Source organism: Choristoneura fumiferana, chromosome 20, assembly GCF_025370935.1.
Source record: "Choristoneura fumiferana chromosome 20, NRCan_CFum_1, whole genome shotgun sequence".
In the NCBI taxonomy this organism is placed as follows: domain Eukaryota; kingdom Metazoa; phylum Arthropoda; class Insecta; order Lepidoptera; family Tortricidae; genus Choristoneura; species Choristoneura fumiferana.
In genome coordinates, this window is record NC_133491.1 from 14,615,567 (window position 1) to 14,630,106 (window position 14,540).

The 14,540-nt window shown below is 38.4% G+C and overlaps 1 protein-coding gene across 2 annotated transcripts in view; it reads right to left on the reverse strand.

Moving 5' to 3' along the window:
* Window positions 1–14,540, reverse strand: part of LOC141438908 (prostaglandin E2 receptor EP3 subtype) — a 44,463-nt gene that overhangs the window by 16,184 nt on the left and 13,739 nt on the right. Inside the window, exons 1-4 of one of the 2 annotated variants that reach the window (XM_074102962.1) lie at window positions 11,277–11,405; window positions 9,473–9,735; window positions 7,563–7,694; window positions 3,317–3,493 (exon numbers count right to left, since the gene is read on the reverse strand). In XM_074102962.1, coding sequence (XP_073959063.1) covers window positions 3,317–3,493; window positions 7,563–7,694; window positions 9,473–9,613 — 450 coding nt within the window. In that variant the 5' untranslated portion in view covers window positions 9,614–9,735; window positions 11,277–11,405. Of the gene's footprint in view, window positions 1–3,316; window positions 3,494–7,562; window positions 7,695–9,472; window positions 9,736–11,276; window positions 11,406–14,540 lie in introns of those variants that run through there. The other variant, XM_074102963.1, reaches the window with a different exon arrangement.

The window sequence follows — 14,540 nt, forward strand, 5'->3', positions numbered from 1 at the left end:
CGGGCTATGTCGGTAACCTTAGTTCTACTGCGGATATCATCATTTTTAATTCTATCCCACCGAGAAACCCCGAACATAGCCCTTTCCGTAGCCCTCTGAGTGACTTTGAGCTTCCTCATGAGGCCCATCGTTAGCCGTATGTATACTTACTTAGTAACGTATAGTAGTTTCTTTTACTTTATACAGTAAAAGAAAATACACTTAGTGGTTTTGGGATCATACTGTGATCCACGGTCTTGGCGCCATCCTACCCACCGTGTAATGGTAAGGGAGAGTGACGTGAACAGACGATGAAGAGAACGTAAAAAGATTTAAAAGATTTATATTATAGCAACGCAACGTTTGCTTGCTTGTCACGTGCCGGGCTGATTCACTCGCGACTAAGTCGGAACACGTATATTTTATTATCAGTGTTCATTTTTTACACAAAAACTATCATTTCGCAGCGGAAGAGTTATCATACTCATGGGAGACTGGAGGCAAGAGCAAGACTTTGGACTTTCGCGATTACATTCTGTTATACACGATACACAATGTAACAAGTGGGCTACAATGTATAGATTAGGTATTTATTGATTTTAGCTCTTGTTTTTGTATGAGTGACTAATTTGAAAACACATTACCCGTAAATTATATTCGAAAGGAAATAAAGAAAGAAAAAACAATTATTCGTGAGAATGTGTAAAAATACAGAAATCAAATAAAAACTGGGCATGCAAAGGGGTAAAAATATTATGTATCTACCAAACTATAAGACTAATTAGTTAGATGTATAATTTTCTACTGCTCAATTCTTCCTTACTTTCGATGACGTCTTCGAGGTAGTGATTTGATCTTTAAAGAAATAATATACGAGAAAGCTATACTCTCTAAGATTACTGAAGGTCTTGTATAAAACTTATTTGTTTCGTCCAAAAACTGTATCCAGTAGGTACCTACCTAGTACTCTACGGTAAACAATCCTAAACCTTACACCCTCTCTCCCATCCACGAGTAAAAATACAAACATAAAAGAAATGCCCGCAACATTTCGTTTTATGTCGTCTCGTAAATAAACTTGTACTATGAATCGGAGCAAAATATTGTTCTTGCAAATTTTAATGTGCTCTTTACTCAGAGTAGTTTATAGTGATTGATCTCATTTTATATTGTCGGTGCCAAAATAACTAGGGTATTGACCCCTGCATTAGTTTTATTACTGTGGCAAAAATATGTGCGTGTGGCCTAAAATAAGGTCATTTTTCTACCACATATAAATAATTACGATTATGAGCGGGTTGCCTACAAAGCAAGATTTATTTATTTGTCAACAAAAAATACTTACGGCATTGCAGTTAAATCGCCAATGCGGTATAAGCAGATCTAAGAGGAGAAGAGGAGAGGAGAGGAAGATTTAAAAAACATGATGGTCAATAAAAAAATAAATGAAAAAATCAAAAACCCGACTGCCTTAAAAAATCAAGTCTAGTGGGCTAGAACTTTGGTAAGTAGCTACTTATTTCACACCTTTTTAATAGTTTTGAGAAAATGGTAGATTAAAACTATTATAACCCATATATATTTCGAATGGGCTAATTATTAGCTTTCATTTAATACACCACTCGACAGGTTTGAATAAAAATATTTTTTTGTAAACTTACAATTTGGCGTCAAAAATCCGCCATTTTGATTTTTCAACAATATAATGTAACCAGTGTCATTTGCGTCATCAAGACGAATCCAATGACGCCATTGAGTAGTTACGAGAGGACATAGGAATAGACATACATACACAAAGAATACACAAATAAAATAAACCTTTCGACAGCTCCCTAGTCAACAAATAACAATCTAGTCTAAAAATACACTAAAATGTAAGAAATTGCGCCACATTTCCGGAGATAGCACTAATGGTTTAATTAAGACAGTGAAGTGAGCCCACGCAGACGTCACCGCCATTTTGTTTTGAAACAATACGCCATTTGCCGCAAATGGCGAGCGCGATAAGATCAGGCGTTTTTAGAGAGAGAGAGAGAGAGAGAAAGAAAGAAAGAAAGATATATTTTATCATTTGCCAAAAAAAAATCATCTACAAATGACTTTCTCATCAAAATCAAATCCCTGAATCTGTTTAGTGAAATGACGAAATCAGCCAAAAAATGAACCCATTTTTTCATTTGACCAGGTTTGTTTAGTGATTCTATAAAATTCCGGAATCACGTCAGTGAGTTGATGAAACAAACTCGCAAAGTCTACTCATCATAACGTCGCTACTATAAAATAGTACCTATATTATAAAGTCTCTATTGTAACATAGTATTACAGGGGATTTAATCAATTCTCTGAACTGTTCATGTTCTGAAGTTCATATTGTCAACTTACTGCCGTATTAACGGATACGTCTCTCGTTAGACTATGGAAACTGATACAAACTTCCTCGTGGTTTTTATCTCGTTCACTATTTGTCGAGGAAACTTTAACGTTCAGTTCATTTTCATTCCGCGCACGAGCGGGTTGTTTAGAACAGTGGGCAGTAGGCACAATCTAACGAAAACAATGCATATTAAATGAGATTGTTTTCCGGTTTTTATCGAAATATTACCAGTAAACTGTTAAGGTAAAAAAGGGTAGCTGTAGGTTAATACAGATATTGTTTGGATCGAACTTATTCTGAAGTAGGTAAGCGACTGTCTATCATCGATCGGCCTGATGAGTGTTGCAATAATTCAGTCAACACGACATCCGAAAGTCAAAAAAAGATTCCAAAAAAATTTAAAACTGATGGTGAAATCTGAAGATGACTGTCTATGTCTATTTGTGCAAATGTCTAATTGAATTAGTTGAGGTCACATTTCTTAACTGTGACTGATGCTGCCGATGCTTCTGAACTACCAGGCTATCATAAATCAGAAGCGTCTTATCTTCTGGTAGAGGAAAGGTCTTGTCAACGCGAGGTACCGCTCCAGCGCCATGGTGACGGCGATGCAGACGCATGCCGATGCTTTTCGACTACCAGGCTATCATAAATCAGAAGCGCCTCACCTTCTGGTACAGGAAGGGTCTGTTCAGTGCGAGATACCGCTCCGGCGCCATATTAAAATAACGGTGATGCAGGCAGATATTGCCCACCGGCAAATGCAAATGAAAAACTGACAGGAGCTTCTATGGGCGTGTACACGAAAAACAGGGTCGGTATTTCCATCCCGGTATTATCCGGGCCGGGAAAGAGTGTCACCCACTTTAGCGACATATTCATTTGACAGGAACTTGTTTAAAAATTGATAGACCACTTATTTGGCTGATGGTACCAGGCTATCATAAATCAGAAGCGCTTTACCTTCTGGTACAGGAAGGGTCTGGTCAGCGCGAGGTAGCGCTCCAGCGCCATGGTGACGGCGATGCAGACGCTGCCGATGCCGAAGACGCGCAGCACGACGCGGATGATGCAGTAGGCGCGCGTCTCGCGCACCCACGGCGCATACGACGCTGCCACCATGGACGCCATCATGCCCACCTGTACAAACGAAGGTCAACATAGTACTGGGTGACTCCTTGACGACCACTGGCTCCTTTAATGCGTTCTAACTTGCTTAGAAGGTCTACGTAAGCTGACGCGGGTTTCGGAATGTTCCATAATTCCATCCTTTTCCCAAAACACCCGTTCCAAAATAACAGTTTTCTAAATCGATCGTATGCCAAAAGACCCGTTTCTCGTAGCATCCATATGCCATAAGATCCGTTTCTCATTTGCATCGTAAAGAGGTTTCACCACAGATATACATAGATTACACTAGATAACACAAACACCTCAATCTATATTAAAACCAACCGTGTCACTTTTTTATATCTACTGTGACGTCTCAAGAGCGAATTTGCGATGTGAATTCCCCAAAGTCCGCGCAAAATCGATTCAAATGAGCCGCCCGCCCGTGTCGTGGGGATCGATTCAATCACTAGTCATGATTAGTCAGTTAGCCGTCAGTCTTTGTATGAGGCCAACCTCGACGTTTGGTCGGGGTTGGACACGCGAAGTAGATGCATTTGCGTAATCTAGTGTAATCTATATCTGTGGGTTTCACAAATACACATACCTACGTATCGACAACAGGTGTTTTGGGAAGCGGATATCAAGACAAACGTATCTTATGGGAGAAGCACATTTTGAGTAAAGGTAGTGACGGGAACGGGCGTTTCGGAATTAGGTCTTTTTTGGGAACGAATATCAAGGCCAAACGTATCTTTTGGGAGAAGCACGTTTTGGGAAACACTTATATCGGGAAACGGATTATTTTGGAAAAGGTAGTGACGGGAACGGATGTTTTGGGAAACGGACAGAACGTTCTGAAACCCTGACGCGGTTTGTACGGAGCGAGTGGACGTCTGTAGGTACAATATTTAAAAATTGTATGAGCAGCGCGCGTGCGCCCGCGAAGTGCACCCGCACCAGCTAGAGCAGGCCCTACTTAGACGTTGTGTGGTCATCTCTGAAAAATGCTACATTTACGAATGGATATGCTAAAGTATTTTTATGTCTTCTGCTATTGTTTCTTACCTATAGTTGTTACCTATGTTCATTATGTTCGTTCTGGTCTGGTTGTGCTATTATGAAATAAATTATAAATAATTTCAAACTTCATGTTGTTAAGGTGATTTTCTACCGGCGAGGCGAGGCGCACGAGAATGCATACACTCGCCGGTGGAAAATCACCTTTACGACTAAAAAAACACTGTTAATATGACAAATATGGGTACGATATAGTAGCCTTAACTATCTGAATCCGGTAGTGTAAGCCCTGCTCACGTCTCCGAATAAATCGTGATTCATTTGTATCAACGTAAATATTTTCTGTCGTGGGTGGTAAAATATATGTGAAATACCAAAACGCGCCGGGAAAATCCTCGGCGGGAGACGTAAATAAGGATCAGTTAATGAAAGAGCAATAAAGCGGTGTTTGCGCTGAGGATTTGGCTCCAGCGCGATGATGGCTGGAGTTATTCATGGTTAGCAGACGTCTGCTTCATCAGGTAGGATATTCATTATTGTTTTTACTATCTACAGCACACGATAAATATCTAAGTATATTGGATAATGTGTAAAATTCGTCCGAAAATGACATGCATAGTCGAACAAAATGAATCGCAACCCAGGGTGGAACCTTTGTGCTACTAATATAAATATAAATAAAAATAAATATCATGGGACACTTGACACCAATTGACCTAGTCCCAAACTAAGCAAAGCTTGTACTATGGATACTAGGCAACGGATAAACATACTTATAAAGATAAATACATATTAAACATCCAAGACCCGAGAACAAACATTAGTGTTATTTACACAAATATCTGCCCCGGCCGGGATTCGAACCCAGGACCTCAAGCTTCGTAGTCAGGTGCTCTAGCCACTTAGCCATCCGGTCGTCAAATTAATGTCATGTTAACATCTCATACTTTTGTCACTACGATTACTACTACTACGATTTTGTACTATGATTATAGTGAAATTGATTATTAAAAAGTTCCACCCTGGGTCATGATCATGATTCTATTTGTTCGACTGTACATACAGTCAAGTTCAAAGAGGTAGGTACCTTAGAGATCTTCTACCTTGCCGCTATTTGAACTTTTTTGTAGTAAATTATACTGAGTACTTATTTTTTTGCTTTAAATGCCGGCAACAGATCAGTGACTCTCCTTGTGTGTAGGTATTCATGGGCGGTGATGATCATTTCCGATAACCCGCTTGCTCGTTTTCCTCCTTCTTATATCAATAATTAAAAAAAGTCAAAAGGCCTATAATGTTGTACCGTGACAAGGCACTAAAATATAAAAATACCTTTGACATAGAATTTACTGTATACAGTGAATTTTTGAACGTGATACAAAATTAGTTTTAATAAGGTAAACGTCCGTGCTCGACACGCTAATGCCCAATAGACGACACCCTGCTGTCATCTCTATGGCTAATAACATAAGAATAAAGATGCCAACTATTGGGACAGAGCGACGAGCACTCGTACATTTACCTTATAATTCATTAACTTATTTATAAGTACATAAAGCACTTAGGAAGTCGTTAGATTTTCAAGCGGAAGCATTTTACAAATTGTCAGAGATATTGAAATTCGTAAAGTATTTGTATCGTAGGTAACGTTTAATCTAGAACGTTTGCCATTGCTGTTATTTTGATTAGCTGTACCTATACAGTTAATATAATATATTTGTCGTAATTACTGTAACAATCACATTGTTCGTACCATCATCCGCTCACAACGCGGGGATTTAATTTCTGTTTGTTTGATGTTTGAGGGTAGTCGCGATATTCAGCCGTGACCCAATGAGGGCTATCGCGTATGAATTCGCCACTAGAGGCGCTAGTGTAGCGTGAGGTCTCCGAAATGTCAAATCTCATAGTTTTTGGGTGAGCTACGCGGGATTATTTATAATTAGAATAATTTTATGAATATTTTGCAATATCTGTAATTAATTATGGCAAATATGCGTTTCGGGGCAATGAATGTCTGTGTTTTGAGACAGTTTTGTCTTCGGAACCTTTGTCTCCTTTTTTTCCGAAAAAACGGGGACTATGCAACACTGTGGCATGCTCGATATTTTTATGGTACGGTTTTAAAGTGTATTAAATATGATTTTAATCTAAACTTTGTTTTCACGCCCGTAATAACAGACTTTGAAAGCCATACTTAAAAACCTCACGCAACAGTGCGCCATCTAGTGAGATAAAAAATGATAGCCCTCATTGCTGCGACTCTCATATCGGGTGGAATCATATTTCTTTTGTTGAAATGCATCTTTGAAATGGGTCACATGTCGGTTATACCTTTTGGAAAGCTACAACACGATATTGTAATGTTGATCGAGCTTAAGTACAACTGTCGGAATGGCATAGTTTAATAATAAGGCGTCTGCAAAAAATAATATGGTGGGGGGGTTTAAAAGAAAAAAATAGTGCTTACTCGTATTGTAGCAATATGGGCATAAAATAAAACATAAATTTAGCTCATTCCAAAGAAATGTATGATAACCTCCTAACGCCCATAGTCCTTTATAAAGGACTTATTCTTATTGTAATGGACCAATCAACTTTTTTACCCACACTAATCTATCCGCGACATTTTTCAAACCATTGCAGATTTTTGTAAGTAAACATGTTTTTCTGTAATTTAATAGATGGTGTACATGAATACATGCCATCCTACGTAAGTTCAACCTATTAAACCGTGTAATACCTATCTTGTTGAAAGTACGATTTTTAGGTAACGCTAGAGACAATTTTGGTAACGCAGGAGACGCCCAAAGTGTGGGTAAAATAGTTGATTGGCCCAAATGACAAAGTTTGATGTTCATAAATCGAAAATTTGACTTGGGCGTTAGGAGGTTTGATATTTTTAGATAGGTAGAGACACACACACAATCAAAATTACAGAAATTAAAAAAGAACAGTCCTAACTTAAAAGTAAACATTTTCCATTGTTTGTGTGCGCTGCAGACGCTGCAGTGGAGGCTGCAGTAGTGCAAAAGGGCCATGGCTCAGTTTTACACCACAGCTTAAGAAGAGTCCTCACCAAAGCGACGAGGTCGTTCGAAGCCAATGACGTGAGCAGCAGCAGATGCTTCCGGTTCCGTACCCTCTTCTCCCCCCTCCTCAGGCACACGATGGCCACGCTGTTGCCGATGATGCCCACTGCGTACACCACCTACAGAAACAAACGCATCAGTGAGAGCTCAGTTTAAGGCATCGTCCTGAGAGAACGCGAATGCGCGATCAAAAATATTTGAACACGAATAGGTGTCGTAACTGACAATCGCGCGATTAAAATGACTACTTATGGAGTATTTATGTGTTGATATTTAATTTTATTGTTTTTTATTTTTTTACTTTGCGTGCCAATCTACCTGCTATAGCCATTCTAGCTAGCCTGAGTCAACGGGGGCAGGCTGAAAACCAGCGCTGGCAGCTTCTGAGCAAGCGCAGCATAAGCTGAGCCTGTTCCTATTGCCACACAGTGCAAGGGACTGGCAAACGCATTTTTTATTAGTTTATTGTTTATTTGTATTCTGTGTGCCTATCCTGTATAGTTCATGTTGGCAAATAAATCAATCTTCTCCTTCTTCTTCTTAAAATTCGCGCGAACCTACGACGATCGCGCATTCGCGGCAGGACCATGCCTGAGGCTGCCATAATTATTGACGGACGCGTGATGTGGCGCGCCAGAAAGGTATCGATTTCATTCATTTATGTTATTTCGTCTCGTCCTACCTATATCTATAACGTTCTGCTGCAGGACAAAGGCCTCCTCTTATAATGAAGGTGCTTGGACAGTAGGCCAGGGTAGGGTAGATGAGCTAGGATAGTCGGGGTGTATGGGCATGGGCAGTAGTAGGGTAGTTCCTACGCGAGCTCAGAGCGTATTGGGAACTTCACACACCTATTGAATTTCTCCGTAGGTAGGTATTTGGCCGTTTTTAAGCTCATGGTAAATTTAAAACTCGAAAATGCGAGCCGAGACCTACGACCCTCTGCTTGAGAGGTCATAGGTAGAGCCATTAGGCTTACGAGTACCTACTCTTTATTTATTTAGCTTAAGCTTATATTTAGCTTTAACTCGTTTTTTTTAGGGTTCTGGAGATAAAAAGGCAGAAATGGACCTCTTATAGTTTCGTCAAGTCCGTCTGTCTGTCTGTCTGTCTGTCCGTCCGTATGTCACAGGCATTTTACTCGAAAACTACAAGATGTATATCAATGAAATTTGGAGTACAGATGTCTTGTCAAAGCCGCTATTTAGTTTTGTAGTTAAATTACAAAAATAAATATTTACACTCCATACACGTAACAGAAATTAAAAAAATAAATAATTTGCATCAACGTGTGGCACATAGTTCGACAGTTCTTTTGAAAAGATAGTAAGGTTTCTCAAAAACTTTTTTGATTAAGTGAAGATTTCCGGAAATAATCGCTCCCAAAGTAGAAAACATTGTATCTTGTAAACCGTTTGTCCAAAAAATATGGAAAGGTATCGCTTAATCTGTCATCTCCCAGGATAACAGGATGAAAGGAATTTGGGCACAAATTTGTGCCTCTGGGAGAGGACAGGTTAATATACTTTCAACGAAAATTGGTTTCAACATGATCGGATATACCGTTTTGAGTTATTGCCGAAAAACTGCGCTTCTCAACAAAAGGACGTAAGTGCCATGAAGATGCGCTCTTTCCCTGGTAATAGATTTTAAGATTGTAGTAACGCACATAATATTACTTGATTTTTTTCATAATGGCTACGGAACCCTATCTTGGGCGTGTCCGACACGCTCTTCGCCGGTTTTCTATTTATTAATAGAAAATCGCAGTGTTAACTATAGTTATATCCAATATTGTTATCGTCATGTTTTCTCGTGACTATTTATATTTTTTCACTTTTTCAAACCTGTTTTATACATAAATATTTATATGGAGCATAATTAATAACAGCTTTACCTTTAAAATAGTCAGGAACATCTGTCCCCCCTGGCTCCCGGGACAGTTCTTCACGGTAACATTTATAAAGCTTTGGATCATCTCCGGCGCATGCGTCGTTGCATTCAGCATGGTGTCCGGCACAACCGTCGTTAAATCCATCGCGATCAATTTTCTATATCAAACAGTTCTTTTGCACATTTAGAAGTGGGTTTGACTGTTCGCAATTGTGCACACATTTGCTTTTGTTTGTCGAGGTCGTTCACTGCGATGGCTTCGTGGATCTGAAAAGATTTATTTTTAGTTTTTACCCTATCGATTGCCCAAGTAATGGAGTGCTATCGAACCAACTGAATTCTGATCCACAGTGGAACCTTTTCGTAGAAAAAGTCACATTGAAATAGCATTGCTTGACAAGGATAAGATAAGATAATACTTTATTTTTCAAAACACGCACACAAAAACAGAAAACACATAAACTTCGACGTACACAGTCATAACAGACCGTGAAAAAAAGGGATACAAGGGATTTCATAGTGACACGTACTGTGACAACGTTCTACGGTGGGTCAGGAATCAAATGGTTCAACTGGTACCTATCAAATGGCCAGATTTTCTTCCTTCCGCTACACCTAAAGTCAGTACTGCCAGGCAGTCGTGTGATAATCTTACTTATAAAAGTTGAAAAACTCCTGAAATTGCCATTTCCACCACAAAGAAACAAAAAGTGAAAAAAAAGTAAAAATCATCGCAAAGAAACTCGCTTTCATGTGAAAAACCGAATTAGAGTCGAGAGCTGTGTACAAAGTTACTGACAGACATTTGGCGTCAAACTTTTAACCCTTTTTTGGGAGGGGTGAAAATATATGGTTACACGCTTTAGAAAAGGACAGTAGGTGCGGCAGTTTGCCTTGCGCTCGAGTTGCCGCGTTTGTATTGTAACCCCGCAGTGTATTGCTACTGGCACGATTTTACTGGAATAATGTGAAACAGGCACAGGTAAATATGTGTACTCGTATTTACATACCCGCGGTGGCTTCGTACGCGTAAATCATTAGATCCAGCATTTTAATTAAAATTCCTAGATTGTACAAATTACCAAAATTAACGTCGTGGTCTTTATTGACATTGCATTATAAAAAACAGTGCTAAATTTTATGGCTCTACCTAGATTTCGTAATTTTATCCCGATGAATGAGAATTTCGGTATAAAAAGTACCTTTTCACACCTCTCCTTCGGAAAAGTAACTTTTCCTCCCTGACGAGAGGGAGCAAAGTACAACTTTTCTGTTCAAGGCTTTTCTAAGTGTTTTATTGCAAATGCCATTTTTTCAAGTTGATAATGGTAAGCCACTCCATTTTCTATGCTGGTTGTTCTTTAATAATATATAAAATTTATTTTTTTCAAGTTTCTTAATGCTCGGTGTGAAAAGTTGTATGAGCGACTCGAGAGCAAAATTATTTTCATCTTGGGCGTTAACACTTGAATCCCTCATTACGCTCAGGATTCTACTTTATAATCCCTCGCTACGCTCAGGATTCTATTGTAGAATCCTTCCCTACATTCTGGATTCAATGTACGCCCTCGCCGTAAATACACCATTTTGCTCCCTTGTGACACAAATAACTATAGTGTCTTTGTAGTGTTTCACACTAAAACGGCTCCGCTATAAAGTCCCAATTTTGCACGCATATTACTTATATGAAAATTCACATGTTAATTTAGTAAAATCCCGCCACTTAGGTCATATAGTTTACGAAAATGAAGCCGCGAGTAAAAGTAGTAGCAACTAGATTTAAAAAGTTATTTCTTTATGCAATTTACCACCGGAAAAGCACCGCACGACTGTTGTTTCCTCCCCTCCAAGTATCGTGACTTAGAATAAGTATGTTTTCTTCGATTAAACACCAAAATACGTCTAGTGAATGCAATTAACTAATTAGTAACTAACTGTTAGCCTGGTTGAAATGAAGAAACTAAAAATAACAAATGACAGTCTGCACGTAGGCACCCTATAAATTAGTTCAAATACATTAGACTATCTAAAGTCTACATTTCTAATATGCAACTTGGTAATGGGATCAGCAGAATTCATTTGTTATATGAGCAAATAATTAAAACATAGATGTACTCGTCAAAATGAACAACAAGTAGCGACTAGTTTAGCGACTTTTAAAGATAATTAGTTTTTTAATTTTTATTACACACAGCAATGTAAAGCAAAATGTTTGATGTTCGTGCTAGGCGTGACAGGCGACGTCAGTTGTGTTCTAGGATGGCGTACATTGATAGCAGTATTTAATTTGTATGAAAAAAGGAAAATACAAAGACTCCATTATTTTTAAAAGTCGATAGATAGATAGATAGTGATGACAATTCACAAACAACGATTCAAATTGTTACATATTTAAATTAAGTTGTCACGGCACAGCCGCGAAAAGGCGCCGACTCAGCATGTGCTGCGACATTGCTGTCACAGCGCTGATATTCTGCCGGAGCCAGTAGGAGTTGACGCACTCAGTCACATACAAGTCGAAGAACTAATGTTGTTCAGTTTGACGAGTACGATCTATGTTTTAATTATTTGCTAGTGCTACAGGCCACACCCGGTGTTAAAAGGAAGCGAGCGAACCTACTGTGTTAAAAATAAAGTTGTGTTAAATACTTGTGATGTATACATATCATTTAATAATATTGTAAATCTGTTTTAAAAAATATATATATACCTCGTTGAGTTTCTTGCCGGATTCTTCTCAGCAGAGGTTTTTCCGAACCGGTGGTAGATTTTTTTTGACATTCATAAGTGCTTGTTGTAGCCTAAATTGAATAAAGATATTTTGACTTTGACTTTGACTTCGAGACAAAAAAAAAGTACAACACCTATTTTTGTATTATGTTTTATGAGCTGTAAATTAAATAACTGAAAACCTGAAAGTAGTTTTGTGCTCTGTTTAAATACCTTCACATACAAACAACGCCAATTCAATATTTTTAGCGAGGTTGCATGTTATTTAGTTAATGTAAAGCAGCGTTTCCACCAATAATGTGCGAGGACGTGTTGCGATGCGAGGGATGTGTTTTTCATTAACCAATAGAAACGCTTCATTTACACATCCTCGCACAGCACATCTCTGGTAACAGCTGAGCGGAGCGAGGCGAAATAAATGAAGATATTCCTCGCAACACATCCTCACACATCGCTGGTGGAAACAGCTGAGCGGAGCGAGGCGAGGTAAATGAAGCGTTTCTATTGGTTAATGAAAAACCATATTCCTCACACATCTTTGATGGAAACGCTGTTTAATACTGCCTGTTATTTTGGCAGTTCTGATTTTCTTTTTAAAACGGCAAAGCGCAACTGACATGGTACAAATTCCATGTGTGAGTAGTGTAGGAAGGAAAAAAAACCATGTATGAATATTTTTTTAGATAATTAAGGTATTTGAACATTAATATGTTCAAAACAGAGATTTGAACAAATCATGCAGGTTGTTAAAATGGCGAATTCATCAGTTTTATCATTTGCCCAGAAAAATCAGTCATATGATCAAATCGTTGAATCTGTTTATTAAAATGACGAAATCAGCCAAAAAAATAATTAAATTAATAAAATTAAATTAATAAAATCCCTGAAACATGTACTTGACGAAACAAACTCGGAAAGTCAACTCAGTTTATCATCACAAGACACGACCGGACGATAATATTCTAAATTCATTTTTGTTATTTATATAAACGGCCCATTTCATTGAGAGCATGCGTCAACGAGTACTCTACTCATTTGACGTAGGTATTATATTCTCTCAATCAAATACGCACCAATACGGTGTGAATGACTTTTAGGGTGCACTTCCATAGAAGCGGAGATGTGTAGAATTGACAAATCACATTACTGGAAATTAGTTGCCGATTGCTCCCGAGCGCTGCACGAAAGCCTAGAGGTTTCGGTTTCAGTCCTAGTGTCGCCAGACTTTCAACCGAAATCAACTGAATCAAATCTCCAGTTTATTAACACTTCGACGCGAGCAGACATACTTCAAATTAAAATGAAATCTCCACCGAGTGACGGTAGGAACCAACGCTAATTGTTGTGATATGGCGGACAGATAAGTAGTGCTTTACTTGTTGACGCCCAGTTACGTTTTGTCAAATAAATAAATAAAACTTGGGCGTGGTTATTACGTGAATCCCGTCAAGTGACGTATTATCACTGTCCTTACTTCAAAACTGAAATCGAATATTCGGTTTGACACTAAGGACAGTATGATGTATAAAAAAAGACGCGACGCGCATTAGCGCAGCCACAACACCCTGGACGAAGTACATTTACAAAACCACACCTGTAAGTCTCCGCTCCGTCTCAATGGAAGCCCATCTTTACGATACATCGATTGTTTTTTACAATTTTACAATCGATGATGCAACTAACCGCAACTATAACATTATTGCTGCACCGCAACTTAACTCACAATGATGTCTATTGAATAATAAATTTGTTTATTTATATTTTGCGCATTTCCTTGAACAAAACAGTAGCGCTATTTTTGGGTGTTTACTCGCTCCACATCTCTCGTATGCGTCCCACTGCTGGGCTCTCCTCTCCTCTTAGGTCTCCTCTTACACCATTTATACACCATTGAATTGCCGATTATCAAGTGTAGGTTTAAAAATTCACGGTATGTTTTAATTGCAATCTCATACAAAATTATATAGGCACCTATCCAACCAACCAACTTGCAACTTGCTTCCAACTGTCTGCCTGATAATATAAATAATAATACATAACAATAATAAAATTTCGTAACTCATAATTGTAAGCTCGAACCCACGATTCTCTGTTAGATGTCATTAGTCACTAGGCTCTCCCCACTTATTTATTTATTACAGGATTTACAAAATACAATACAATTCAGAGCTGTAATGTTCTGATAACTCTGCTCGAAACTGGTAAAATCAATTAAGTATCTATTTATTTATAAAATTCAGCCCAATTTTTAACCACTTTAGTGTATTTTGGATTATTGAATATCAGAAATCAGGCTCCTAGTTCAAAAAAATCTTTATTTACTAAGTCTGACTTTGGTAAAT